The sequence below is a fragment of the Xyrauchen texanus genome, chromosome 2 (genome assembly GCF_025860055.1).
Source record: "Xyrauchen texanus isolate HMW12.3.18 chromosome 2, RBS_HiC_50CHRs, whole genome shotgun sequence".
Classification (NCBI taxonomy): Eukaryota; Metazoa; Chordata; class Actinopteri; order Cypriniformes; family Catostomidae; genus Xyrauchen; species Xyrauchen texanus.
Window position 1 is genome coordinate 53,939,688 of NC_068277.1, and position 14,996 is coordinate 53,954,683.

At 41.9% G+C, this 14,996-nt stretch overlaps 1 protein-coding gene across 1 annotated transcript in view; it reads left to right on the forward strand.

Moving 5' to 3' along the window:
• dok1b (docking protein 1b) overlaps nt 1-14,554 on the forward strand; it is a 32,350-nt gene extending 17,796 nt beyond the window's left edge. The window contains exons 2-5 of the mRNA XM_052154680.1: nt 4,589-4,882; nt 5,982-6,072; nt 8,762-8,934; nt 10,623-14,554. Coding sequence (XP_052010640.1) covers nt 4,589-4,882; nt 5,982-6,072; nt 8,762-8,934; nt 10,623-11,822 — 1,758 coding nt within the window. The 3' untranslated portion in view covers nt 11,823-14,554. The remainder of the gene's footprint in view (nt 1-4,588; nt 4,883-5,981; nt 6,073-8,761; nt 8,935-10,622) is intronic.
• The last annotated feature ends 442 nt before the right edge of the window (nt 14,555-14,996 follow it).

Sequence of the window (14,996 nt, forward strand, 5' to 3'; positions counted from 1 at the left end):
CCAAAGGAGATGTTTCATAAGCCATGCAGAAATTTTTATCTGCATGTCTGTTTACTATACACTGTTCATCTTCTCAGAGAACTGAAGACATGGAAAGTTTAAGATGAAGATAAGCGTCTTTGCTTTGTCCTCTGTTGGAGCACCCCAACATTAGGAAAGAGTGGCTGAAGTTTAAAAACACTATTGGATTCATGAACGTTTGATATTTATGGTTTATGGTGCAGCTGGGCTCAAGTAAACAGTTTGATACATTTGGATGCAATATATGTTTTGCTGACTTTTTGTTGTTATTGTTATATCATATAGAATGTTGCATGTGTAAACCCTGAAATGTGAAGATGATGCATTTTCTTCCGATTGAGTTTCAAATGTATATATGGCTGTATTTGAGGGGAGGCATGATATTGGCCAATCCTAACAGTGGCCGTTTACTATTAAGCGTTTACTTTTGACTTTTATTTTTGGGTTGTAAAGTGTTTTTAACAGCCAGGATTGTTCTTTGCAATAATATAACATGGTGCTGTATGGTTATATGTATTCAATGAGCTGACTAAAATTTGAATTTAATTTGAATATAGAAATGTTTATGGTAAAAATTTGAATTTACTTTCTCTGCCCAATTGACAGCCCTAAAAGGGCTGTTTTGTTCACCCAAAAATGAAAATTCTCTCATCAGTAACACCCTGTAATGCACACACAAGACGAGACAGTCACAATGTCGGAGTAAAACTGCTTTATTAAACAGAGCAGGCAAAAGTACAAAGGGCGAATCCAGAGAAGCGTGGTCAAGGGGAGCGTAAGGTCGAAGCCAGGAAATCAGTAAAGGCGGGGCCGTAGGAGGCTCGAGAGGCGGAGCCCTAGAAAGCTCTGGAGTCTCTGGGAGCAGAGCCGTAGGAGGCTCGGGAGGTGGAGCAGTAGGAGGCTCTGGAGGGGGAGCCGTAGGAGGCTCGGGAGGTGGAGCCGTAGGAGGCTCTGGAGGGGGAGCCGTAGGAGGCTCGGGGAAAAAGGCCGTGGAAGACTCGAGAGGCTCTAGAGGCGGAGCCCTGGAAGGCTCGAGAGGCTTGAGGGGGGGAGCCATGAGAGACTCAAGAGACGGAGCCCTGAGAGGCTCGGGAGGAGGAGGAGCCCTGGAAGACTCGAGAGACGGAGCCCTGAGAGGCTCGATAGGAGGAGGAGCCCTGGAAGACTCGAGAGACGAAGCCCTGAGAGGCTTGAGAGGAGGAGGAGCCCTGAAAGACTCGAGAGACGAAGCCCTGAGAGGCTTGAGAGGGGGAGGAGTCCTGAAAGACTTGAGAGACAGAGCCCTGAGAGGCTCAAGAGGCTTGAGAGGCGGAGCCCTGGGAGGCTCGAGAGGAGGAGGAGCCCTAGGAGGCTCGAGAGACGGAGCCCTGAGAGGCTCGAGAGGAGGAGGAGCCCTGGAAGACTCGAGAGACGAAGCCCTGAGAGGCTTGAGAGGAGGAGGAGCCCTGAAAGACTCGGGAGACGAAGCCCTGAGAGGCTTGAGAGGAGGAGGAGCCCTGAAAGACTCGAGAGACGAAGGCTTGAGAGGGGGAGGAGTCCTGAAAGACTCGAGAGACGGAGCCCTGAGAGGCTCGAGAGGCTTGAGGGGCGGAGCCCTGGGAGGCTCGAGAGGAGGAGGAGCCCTAGGAGGCTCGAGAGGAGGAGCCCTGGGAGGCTCGAGAGGCGGGGCCCTGGGAGGCTCGAGAGACTTGAGAGGCAGAGCCCTGGGAGGCTCGAGAGGCGGAGCCCTGGGAGGCTCAAGATGCGGGGCCCTGGGAGGCTCGAGGGGTAGAGCCCTGGGAGGCTCGAGAGACTTGAGAGGCAGAGCCCTGGGAGGCTCGAGAGGAGGGGCCCTGGGAGGCTCGAGAGGCGGGGCCTTTGGAGGCCTGAGAGGCGGAGCCCTGGAGGACTCTGAGGGGCGAGCAGAGGCAGGCAAAGCCATGGAAGACTCTGAGGGCCGAGCAGAGGCTGGCAGAGCCGTGGAAGACTCTGAGGGCGGAGCAGAGCCCAACAGAGCCGTGGAAGACTCTGAGGGCGAAACAGGGGCCGGCAGAGCCATGGAAGACTCTGAGGGCGGAGCAGAGGCCGGCAGAGCCATGGAAGACTCTGAGGGCGGAGCAGAGGCCGGCAGAGCTGTGGAAGACCCTGAGGGCGGAACAGAGCTCGGCAGAGCCATGGAAGACTCTGAGGGAACCTCTGTGGTCTTGAGCGCAAGACGAGACTGGGGAGAAGGTGCCCACTTCCTTCTCTGTCTCCTTCGGCCAACAGGGAGCGTGGCCATGGGGACGGTCGAGGTTACAGGCGCTGGCTCGCTGACCGTGGCAGGCGTGGGCGCTGGCTCGCTGGCCTTGGTCTGCTTCGAGACTGAGGCCGTGGCAGGCTTCGAGACTGGGGCCGTGGCGTGGAACTCTGGTTCAGTGTCTGCCTCCCCCACGGTAAATGAGGAACCAGCGAACAGTAGGGCAAGGTCAATAAATTGAGCCAGGTCGAGGGAGCAGCGACCACCAGGCATGAACGACGAGGTTGGCTCATTCAGTCCACATTGAAAAATGTCTTTCAGAGCCACCTCATCAAAGTTCACCTGGTTAGCCAGGGCACAAAAGTCTACCACATAAGCCTCCAAGGGTTGACTCCCCTGACGCAAAACCAAGAGTTGGGCCGCTGGGTCCATAATGTTACGGGCAAGGTTTATAGTTCTACAACCGCTGCCCTGCATAAAAAACCCTTGGCAAGCGTCCGAAGAGCCATCAAACCTCTCCGGGGGTGGGAAGCTTACGGCGCTCGCGGATGCGTTGAGAGCATCAACGGGCTCAGGGGCAGACACAGGTAGAACAGGGTGAAATGAATCGGAAATAGTACGTACCTGCTGCCCCTGGGCCGTGAGCTCTTGGTCATGTCTCCCAACCGTAGATCCTCGTGCAGAACGTGCCATGAAAATCCGCTCTAATGAGCTAAGAAAATCCACCGGGGGATCCATTGTGACTGTTCTGTATAGGGTTGGTTATTCTGTAACGCGCACACAAGACGAGACAGTCACAATGTCGGAGTAAAACTGCTTTATTAAACAGAGCAGGCAAAAGTACAAAGGGCGAATCCAGAGAAGCGTGGTCAAGGGGAGCGTAAGGTCGAAGCCGGGAAATCAGTAAACAACAACGGGGCAAATCCAATGAAGCGTAGTCAAGGGGAGCGCGAGGTCGAAGCCGGGGAATTGGAGTATATCAAAGGGGCAAATCCACAGAAGAGTAGTCGAGGGGAGCGTTGGGTCGAAGCCGGGGAATCAGAGTATATCAAACGAGACGAGACAAGCGAGAGGAAAAGACAGGGGAAGCTAGGGGAACACTAGAGCTGGCAAAGCGAAGGGGTAAACTAAACAATAACCAACAAGAGTGAAGCGAAAGGGCAGCGTATATATAGGGGAAAACGAACAGTGCAGGTGAGACTAATAATCTATTGATTAGAACGAGTGCGGGTGAAACTAATACTCTGATGATAGTGAGCGAGCGCGAGAGCCAGAGGGGGCGGGTGCAGGTGAAACTAATAACAGAGAACATGAACGCTAACAAGGGGACTGTGGAGTTAAATAAGGGACGAAAGTAAAACTACGGAAGACCAAAAGGGACAAAATGGGCAAAGAAGAGGTAAGGGCAAAACGAGACAAGGTGAATGTTACACACCCTCATATGATCCCAGAAGTGTATGAATTTTAGAAAGAATATTTCAGCTGAGTAGGTCCATACAATGCAAGTGAATGATTTGTAGTTCCAAATATCATATTAAGGAAACATAAAAGTAATCCTTATGACTCTAGTAGTTAAATCCATATCTTCAAAAGCGATATTATAGACGATCAAAATTGTATTCCTTTTTTTTTACTCTAAATCTTCACTTCTGAAAGTGAAAGTGGAGATTTAGAGTAAAAAAAGTACTTGCATGTATGTTTCGATTCATGTCTGAGTCTAAATTGTAGGCTATAACTGCTATGTAAAAATGTTCATGTCAGCAGTGAAAATAGACACAACCAACCTCTTAAATCTGTAATGGTTTTAAATCTTTATTAATTGGTTTGGATTTTAATAATTGGATATAAAATGCTGAAAAACATAAACACAAGTGCATGTTACCTATTGAGGTTTTTATATATATTATTATATATTTGGCAACTTCCCAGCTCCATTGTTTGTCATTTCTCCACATAGTTGCTCCAGGTAAATGACTGTTGCAATTGGCATTGTGGTACTTGTGTGTCATCATCAATATCTGATTACATCATCATCTCTCCAAACCCTAGTGTGAATGCAACATTCACTTGCAAAGATTCAAAAAGTTCTTCTAAATCAGCATTTTAAGTGTGTATGTTTGTTTATATTCAAACAGACACAAGAAGCATTCTCAAGTTTTGTGGTTGTGTATGTGCATTTGCGACCCATAAGTCGATAATACTTGGACCCCCCAAGCCTTTGTACAAGATACTGCTAAATCTTTATCAGAGAATAAAATTGTGATCTTAACTCATTTCATTCTGTGCATCCTTCTCTCCCTCTCTCTCTCTCTCTCTCTCTCTCTCTCTCTCTCTCTCCCTCCTTCTTAGAAATGGAAGAAGAACTGGTTCGTACTCTTCCCAGCCAGTCAAAATGGCATTGCACGGCTAGAGTTTTATGACTGCTCGGGCAGCACCAGCGATAAACCTAGCACTAAGAAAATGGACAAGAAGATCATTCGTCTCTCAGAATGCATCAGCATACTCCCTGCGGTCACTGAAACCTGCCCTAAAGAAAACATGGCCGCCTTCTGTGTTGAGACCAATGACAAGACATATGTCTTTGCAGCAGAGAAATACATTACCAATGAGTGGGTAGAGAAGATGTGCGAGATCGCTTTTCAGGTAAGATGACATCATGGAAACTTTGTACATTTTTAAGACCTCAATGTGGTAAACATTCAGTGTCTGTGTCGCTGAGTTTAGAAATGTGAGAATTTTCATTACAGGTTCATTTGGTAACTATGATTGTTATAATAGGGGCCACTTACAAACATAGTTGTCTGAGGTGATGGAAATGCAGAATCTTTTAAAAAGCTTTTAAAACACGTGTTTGCATAAATATAATATTTGTGTCATTGTTGGCTTCATACATTTAAAAAAATATTTATAGCATTTTCTTAAAAAAAATTAAAAGATTCAACACCTTGCACCTTCAATACATGTTAGTTTATAATTAATTACAACTTAATCATTCATTTAAAAAAAGTTTTTAAACCTATTTTCCAAATATTTGTAAAAAGTCATTTTTAAACTTTACTCCCATTACAGTAACTATATTTTAGAGTGGGATGGCTGGTTATTTGTGAAAATAATGTCACAATTAACAAACAAAAAAACATTATTTTAAAATGTAATCTATTAATAAGACTATAAGACAAGAATTGCAGGTTTCTTTATTTTTACAATGAATGTTCATTTGACACATAATTTGCCAGTATTGTAAATCTAGAACCATGTTTTAGAGTGTTTTACTGAAAGTAACTTGTAATGTTAACTTGAGGATAAGTCCAGACATGTTTTGAATATCCAAATTGAATAGACCTTATTCACAGTAGCGCCATCTTAGATTTTTTGACGTAAATGACAAAGAGGCTGTGAGGGACAGACTTATGTCTCTTGAATGGGTTGTAAGGTTGTTTAAAGTGTTTTTGGATCATTGCACTGACAAAACTTTAGGGGAAAAAAAATATTTTCAAGAAATTTAAGTAGACAAAAAAACTCCAGACAACATGAGTTTGGGAAAATTACTGGATCTAGGAGCTTTCTGATAGCTTTATACACTGCATTTAATTGAAGAGATAGAAAGTCTAGTCCTCACAGCTTCATTCCCATCCATAATCAAAGATGAAGTTACTGTGAATAAGGTCTGTAACACAGCTTTCCCCTATACTAAGTCAGCATCTCTCTCTTTCTATCTCAATTTCTCTGTCTGTCTCACAAGGGAGGGAGTTTTTCTCTTGGTAGTTCTGATTCAAATGGAAAGCAAGAGCTTCAAATGGCAGAAAATCTCATTTATTACTCCAGAGAAGAAGGTAAGAAGGACATGCAGCATAGTATCAATTTACTCTCCCTTGTTGTGTTTTCAACAACTGGTTTTAATTGTGTAAGGACAGAAAGCCAGCTGTTTTTATTTATTTATTTGAGCTTTTTACAGTTATTTCCATAGACATTCATTTTATGGCACCACACTATTGCTATTTGCCATGTTTTCAGAAGTCACTTATGTTTTCCTTCTTAATCATAGCTATACAATCTTTTTTGTTGCTCGTTAGAAATGTGGCCACAGTAATTTTGTATGACAATGCAAATGTGAAAACACAAATACACACCCAGACCAGATCCACGTTCTACAACAAACAGCTGTGGTGACTAATTTTCATAATAGGCAATGAGTTTCTTAAAGTGTACGACCTGTGACGTCACCTGCACTGTCTAGTACTTTTTGGTTTCTACACAGAAGTTGCTTATAGCCAACATCCCATGACTATATCTCAATCAACCATCACCACATGAGAAACCATAAAACTGTGAAAAGGTCAGTGAAGAGACATGAATGTCTGTTGACCTGATTCTGTTAGATGCAAATGGACTGGATGCAAATTTCCTGGTCTGTTAGTCACACATTGGAGAATTTTAATGTTTATACTTGATGGATTAGGAGAGCTATGTTTCCAGAAATATGTTTACAGAGTTGGTTGGTTTGGATAGTCACAGAAAAGCAGAGTGAAAGAGGCAAACAAATGCAATGGAGGAGGACAGAATTTGGAGCAGAATCTCAGGCATTTCCCCTACACCCCTCCTCCATGGCTTACACTCACTACATCTAGTGCAATGAGAGGTAAACTTTCTATATTCAAAACTGAAAAGTCTGTAATCAATTGATAACCAATTGCTTGTTGTTTCAAACTCAAATTATTTTCTTCTGTTGAGCACAAAAGGAAATGTTAGGCAGAACGTTAGCCTCAGTCACCATTCACTTTTATTGCAGTTTTTTCCCCATTCAGTGAAAGTGGATGATGACTGAGGCCAACATTCAGCCTAATATCTCCTTTTGTGTCCATGGAAGAAACAAAATCATACGTGTTTGGAACAATGTGAGGGTGATTTAAATGATGACAGAATTTTCATTTTTGTGTGAACTATCCCGTTATGTCTACTCAGTGCCCAAACTCTTGCTCCTGCTAAAGCCCTTCGGTCAGACAGGACGCGTGATGCAAGTTTTGTCATCAGCAGAGTGCTCAAGCACTGAATGCATGCAGACTGAATTTTCTTTGAATGTGTAGACTGCCTGGAATTATTTATATGAATTAGTGGATCCACAAGGTAGCAATACTAGCATTTGAGCCAAAGACATAATCGCTGGTAAATGACAGGAGATGAAGGTAAAAACAAAAACAGTAGATATGCACGTCAAGAGCGCATGTGTGAGGAGGTCAGGAGCTCCCTGCATTTGTATAACTCTAGTCTGAATTATAATAAAGACAACTGTATGGGTCTAAACTCCTAATAAGAAATTGTCCGTCATCTCATAACAGTTGTAGCGCGCATGCGGCAAACACCTGTATAAGCGCGCACAGTTAAATGTGAGTAAAATTTGACAGGCTCGCGTTCGACTGTACGCAGGCGCTGAGCGTTCGTGTCAAAATCGAAGTGTACTTTGGGCTTAAGCATCCTTGGGTGTTTCTACTAGTGATCAGTTCTGTTTTAGTAAGGGTGACACTGACTTCCTCAATGAGGCTGGGAGCTGACATTTGAAAGGCTTGACTCTGACTCAAATATCTAATTTATATCTTTTCTGGCATGGCAACAAGTGGCAGTGTGCAACAGATGGTGACATGTATGGTTAATTATTAGTGTTGCCCAGTCCAATGTCATACGTTGGTATTTTTGTTTAAAGCTAATCCAGAGTTAGATAAGACGATAACTGTAGATAAGAGTGGAGCCACTCATTTTAGAAATGTATTTATTAAGGGGCCTGTGTAGCTCAGCTAGTAAAGACGCTGACTACCACCCCTGGAGTCGTGAGTTCGAATCCAGGGCGTGCTAAGTGAATCCAGCCAGGTCTCCTAAGCAACCAAATTGGTCTGGTTGATTGGGAGGGTAGAGTCACATGGGGTAACCTACTTGTGGTCACTATAATGTGGTTCTCGTTCTCGGTGGGTCACGTGGTGAGTTGTGTCTGGATGCCGTGGAGAATGCCGTGAAGTCTCCACACGCGATATGTCTACGCAGTAATGCGCTCAAAAGCCACGTGAAAGATGCACAGATTGACAGTCTTGGACGCGGAGGCAACTGAGGGGCGAGTCACTACGATACCACGAGGACTTAGAGCCCATGGTGGACTGGGCATTCCAAATTGGGGAGAAAAAGGGTGAAAAAAAAGAAATGTATACATTATCTGCTCGCATGAGAGCATTTAGAGACACACTTTAAAAGTAAAGTCTCCCTGTCTTTAGTCTCTGTTAAGCAGAGACTCCATAAGCATTAGCTGTACTGAACTTAGCAGGGAAACAGCACATGGGACCCATCAATTGAAAAACATCCTGGCTGTACTTTTATACTGTGGGTTGTTGTTCCTATGTGATTTGAAAAAGGCCAGTGTTGGCTAATTTCCTAAATTCAGAAAACTTTCAGTTTTACTCATCATGAGCCACAGAAGTTGAATCTTACTTCACACTTATTTGAGTTAAACCTGATATTTTCCTTTGCCAAATTTTACAGTTAATGAATTTTGGGTGAGTGTCCAGAGGACAGAAGCATCAGAGCGCTGTGGTCTCTCTGGAAATTACTGGCTTAGGGCTAATATAGACAACCTTATCCTGAAGGAGCCCAAGACTAAAAAGGATTTGCTGGTATGGCCCTACAAACTCCTCCGTCGCTATGGAAGAGACCGGGTGAGTTTTAGTTATTTCTGAACTGTCCTGGTTTACAGCATACTTGGATATCTTCAAACTGATGCAAAAAACCAATGTAGAGTTCTAAAAGTTATTAAATGCATTAAATTTGTTGCTGAGGTTTAAAGCCATGTAATGTCATTTAATCTATTCAGTAACAATTAGCATGTGATTTTAAAACTGTCTTGTTCAGTCTCAGCCTTGACTTTGTCTATACAATAGCTTTTGGACACCCACACATGAACATGTAGACTGCACACAGTTTGTGTCTCAAATAATCTAACAGCTGTTTGCGTCAAACCAACATTGTTGCAGACAGCTGGCCTCAAACTAAAAATGACAGCTAAGGCAGGAACTTAGGTCACTATTGTTTCAAACTCTGCTTCCTGTCATTACCATAGAAACTGCCTTGATACAGGAAGCTGGCCTTCCTCTCTCCATTATGAGTGGGTGGAAGGCAGGGCTAATGCAGTGAATGACTATAGAATTAAGGTTAAAATGGTTTTAATAGGTTATGAAGCCCTGTGTTGTTGCCATTTTAGTTTTTCATTCCAATGAGTTGAATGACTGCTGAATTAAGGTTATGATGGTTTTAAAAGGTTATGATGCCCTGTGTTGTCACCATTTTTGTTTTTCGTTCCAATGCTGTGAATGACACATGAATTAAGGTTATGATGGTTTTAAAAGTTTAAGAAGCCCTGTGTTGTATTCAATTTGTTTTTCGTTCCTAGTCTAAGTCTAAAGCTTTGGGGTGTCAACACACCCACAGGCGGTTCTAGGGTCAGTGTATAATACAAAATTATAATTCTCTCATGATTTACTCACCTTAAAGCCATCCCAGATGTGCATGTCTTTCCTTCTTTAGCAGAACCGTAATGAAAATTTTTATAAGCAAATTTCAGCTCTGTATGTCCAAACAATGTAAGTGAATGGGTGCCACGAGGCTGCTGGCTATTTGACAGTCCAAATGACATATTTAGGCAGCATAAAAGTAATCCACATGACCCCAGTCCATCAATGAATGTCTTTTGAAGCAAATTGATAGATTTGTTTAAGAAACAAATCGATAATTGAAAGTTTTTTAACTATAAATTGTTACTTCCTGCCAGCGCTGTATTCCTGTTTGAAATGACCTAACTCTCGCATGACGTTCGTTCCTCTGTTGTATACAAAGCGCATGCTTCTGCCTTCTCACATGAACGTGCCACCACGTTTGCGTCCGTGATGGGTCAACTGGTAGCAGGATCCATTTTTTTAAAGTTAAGAAAGTTTGTAATCTACAAGACCTTATTAGTGAGGTAAAAATGTGGGGAAATTACTTTGGTGTAAATTTGGACCTATCATTGTGAAGACTTTGTAAATTTACGAGATATCATTAGCTGGCGCTTCGAAAGGCAACGGGGTCAAAGTTGAAATAGTGTTAACTTTGAGTGCTGCGTAACAACACTTGACTGAATTGCAACATTGAAGCTGGTTCTTCACTCCATAGAGTTCAATGTGTTTGTGTCATGTGGGAGCCCCGTGATGTACATGTATGAGATAAAGATCAAAGTAAAAAAAAAAAATATATATATATATATATATATATATATATATATATATATATATATATATATATATATATATATATATTTTTTTTATTTCTTTATTTTAAGAATGCATTCTTAAAATTCTGATTTGCTCTGCAGGTTATGTTCTCTTTTGAGGCAGGGAGACGCTGTGAATCTGGGCCAGGGAACTTCACCTTCGAGACAAAGCAGGGGAATGAGATATTCCACATTATTGAAGAATCCATCCGTGAGCAAAAAGCCCAAGCTGAAGAGCGACACCAAAGCTGTCCATCATTAGATGGTGACTGCCAAGCTCTTCTGCAGATTTGTTCTGCTATTTCAGATGGAAACATTCGTGAACCAGATGGTGATTCTGGTGGCAGCAAGCCTGGTTCGGCGGATGGTGTCTTTGGTCGAAAGGAAAATGATGGGAAAAATGTAAAAGGCCGAAGCCTCCCAGAGCCTCCTACCCCAGTTGGTGGGACCCCACCACGATCGCCCATGCCTCGTGGATCCAAAAGTGGACAACCTTTAGAGGACAAGGGGAGCCTGTACTCGGAGCCTGCTGACTCAGTCCGTTCTCCACCCAGTTTAGGAGAGTGTCTGTACTCTGACCCGGTGGATAGTATCAAAACCGTCATACGAACTCCCAGCCCACGCCTCAGGCCACCTGTTGATGAGGGGGAGAGCCGCCCCCAGGGTATCAACCACGACATCTATGATCAGATTAGTCTTGACTTGCTGCAGAGGACAGGGGCATTGGGACTTGATGGGCGAAGCAGGCACCCTGCTGATGGTTGTCCAACAGAGCACATTTATGATGAGCCAGAGGGACGTGCAGGACCTCCAAAAACACAGCCTATTACCACTCTTTACGATGAAGCACGGTTGGACATACATGCCTGGAGAACCAGGGGATTGGAGGAGCCTCAAATTCATGAGGTTCTCTACAATCCCAATGTGGATGATCATTCAGTTCCTACTTTTGGCAAGGCTCTCCAACCATTGCATGTACCCAGACCTAAAGGCCTCAAGCCTGTCGTCGCACCAAAGCCAAGCAAAGTAGCACTTCCCAAAAAAGACCATCTACCACTGCCTCAAAGTAAGGGCACTGCTAACCTGAACAACAATAATAGTAGCAGCAACAGTAAGGGGTTGACAGGTGTTGTGGTTGACAGCAGGGGTGGAGGAGTCATTAGAGGAGGTGGTGGTACTGAAAGGGCAGGTAACAATGTGGAGCTTTACAGTAAAGTCTCTAGACATAGGCTTCCAGCAAATGCTTGGCATCCTATCATGCAAACTTCAGACATCATCTATGATAATTTGGGTGACATTTGACCTAACACTTGAAGACATTTAGGAAATATGTCCAAGGGAGACAATGGTACTATATACCTGGACATTTCATTAGCCATTTAGTCATTGACCATAGCTAATACTAAAATGACATTTGAGGCTGTAAAAACTGACTTTGCAATAATGGTGGCTTATAGAACTACATAAAATGGACCCCAACAACATTTGTGTGGATAATTCCCTTTGAAAGGGACTGTAATGGAACATTTTGCACTTCTCAAATTCTCAAATTAGTCCTGTGTGGTAAAACCAAGTCTGTGACTTGCATATCAGAATCTGTAAAAGATTATGAAGCACTTGTCAAAAAATCCCCATGTGAGAGAATGGAGTGTTAAGTGTTGTAGTCTAAACATTATCTAATAGTTCCAAATTAATGGTTAATGTGCTGTGACAAAAAGGTCAGTCATTGCACAAACAAACATTACGTTGCATGGAGATTGTAGCAAGGAGGATACTAATCCTCTACTGTGTGTGTGCATGCGTTTGTGTGTGTGTGTGTGTGTGTGTGTGTGTGTGTGTGTGTGTGTGTGCACGTGCGTGCATGAGTTGGCATCTGTGCTGTTGTTAAATGTGATAATAAAATATTATAATAAAAGAGTCCCAAGACTGTACATGCTCTTACTTTTCCACTTGCAAAAATATACAAGTATATGCACTTCCAAAATAAAATCTGGACTTGGTTTGTCTCTTGAGTTCCTAAGGATGCATGAAATTAACCTGAATGCCCTATCCTTCATTCTCAGTCCCGTATTCACCTCGTGTTCTGTTGTCCTGAACTGCATTTGACAGCTGAGGGATAATCCTGATGCAAACTGAATATTAACCATCTGTGTAAAATAGGGGCCTTATTTCAAATGGCAGTTAAATGTTGGCTGTGTTAATGTGTCTGCCTGGCAGGGTTTGAAGGTACATACTGTTCCCTGTCCTGTTTTATTCTCTTTTGTCCTCACACTCATTTCCTTATGTCCTATCTCCAGTCTCCCCCAGTCTTTTCTCCCATTGTTTAAGTTTTTTATTTTGAGCAGACCACCAAAATCTGATCTATTCATCACATTGCTTTATTTATAATAAATTAATCTGCAGTGCAGGGCTTTTTAGCAAAAAGATTACTTTAATTTAGCCCAAGGTCTGTCCTACAGTTTACTACTATACTTTGTATGCAGGATTATGCACCAGGCAAGCTGTAACTAATAAGCATTAGTAGGGTGATTTCCTGAAAATCTAGTAATAAAAAATGTGAGGTGCAGTACGCTAGAAAAAGACAACCAAAATTCAAGAAGTGCCCTGCTGCAGACCTTCCTCACAAACCTCATTAAAAAGCCTTCCTCACAAACCACTACATTAAAAAGCAGATTACTCTTATATATTATGATAAAGTGCATTGACAACACATCTTTTCTCTTTCTTCTTAGAGAAACAGTTCATCCCAAAATTTAAATTCTTCTGTAATCATTAATTCACCCTCCTTTTGTGTTCCATGGATGAAAACAAATCACACAGGGTTTGGAACAACATAAACAAATTCTGAAAATTTGAAGTTTTGAATGAACTATCCCTTTAACACTGTTAATTGGCAGTCAGTATCATTTTAATTTAGATTCACTGGCAATATTCCCACTAAACTGCGTGCCTGCACTTCGGATGTTGCTCCCGCACAGATGAAAAAAACATCCGGGCAGGTGGCGGACTTAAAGGGATAGTTCACCCAAAAATGAAAATTCTATCATCATGTACTCACCTCATGCCATCCCAGATGTGAATGACTTCGTTCTTATGCTGAACACAAATTAAGATTTTTAGAAGAGTGTTTCAGCTCTGCTGGTCCTCACAAAGCAAGTAAATGTATACCACATTTTCCAAGGTCCGAAAAGCACATGAAGGCAGCATAAAAGTAATCCATACAACTCGAGTGAAAAATCTATATCTTCAGAAGCGGCATGATAGGTGTGGGTGAGAAACAGATTAATATTTAAGTACTTTTTTAACTATAAAATGTGGTGTCCAGTAGGTGGCAATATGCACAAAGAATGCAAATCTCTAAAAACAAAAGAAGAAGAATGTGAAAGTGGAGATTGATAGTAAAAAAAGTATTTAAATATTGATCTGTTTCTCTCCCACACTTATTATATAGCTTCTGAAGACATGGATTTAACCACTGGAGTCATATGGTTTAGTTTTATGCTGCCTTTATATGATTTTGGGCCTTCAAAATTTTGGTGTGGCATGAGGGTGAGTAAATTATTTGAGAATTAAAATTTTTGGGTGAACTATTCTAAAGGAGTGTGTGGGAAAACCTAGAGATTTTCCTGAATCATAGCTAAATGCATGCACAATGTTTCAACTGGAGTCCATATGAATGTAAATTTTTTCCAGTATGGAGTTAAAGCTTTGAGTGAAATCTTGTATGTAAACAAGGTGGAAATACTGAGTTGTGAAACAACACATACATAACCGCATTTATCGTGAGGCGTGAATGCGCAAGTGTGGATGCGTGCCTGAATGGTAAAATGTGCTTCATGGTCAATGCCTATTCTTGAGTGATTAACATAAACAGTTGCTTAAGTCTTACATGAATTGCAAACAGGTGCAACAAATCAGGTATGTTTCAAAATATCAGATGTGTGCTAAAGACTTTGCAGTATAAATGCACTTATGCTGCATAATTGATCTGCAGCTGTCTGCTATGTTGATGGCATGAATTAAACAACAATATTGAAAAGAAAGCCACAGACTGCTCTTTATTTATTTATTATTATTATTAGACTACTATGTTCTTAGTTTACTTGGTCTACTTCTTTATTATTATGACTATTTACCTGAATAATTTAAAATAAAATGAAGCTGTGTATACTTAATTGAGAAACAGTATGGCAACATGCCATTGTTTTTATTTTATAAGCTTATATTTGTATTAATATTTAACATTTGAAATAAAAGAGTGTGATCAATAGCATATCCATTTTTACTGTGATATTGAATATAAAATATCAAGAATATATATATATATATATATATATATATATATATATATATATATATATATATATATATATATATATACACACACACACAGTTTTTATTTGACCTGGGTGGCCGAAGCTTCTGTCCTATAGAAATAGGATTTGCTCGACAAAAACAAAAGTTAGAGGGAACATT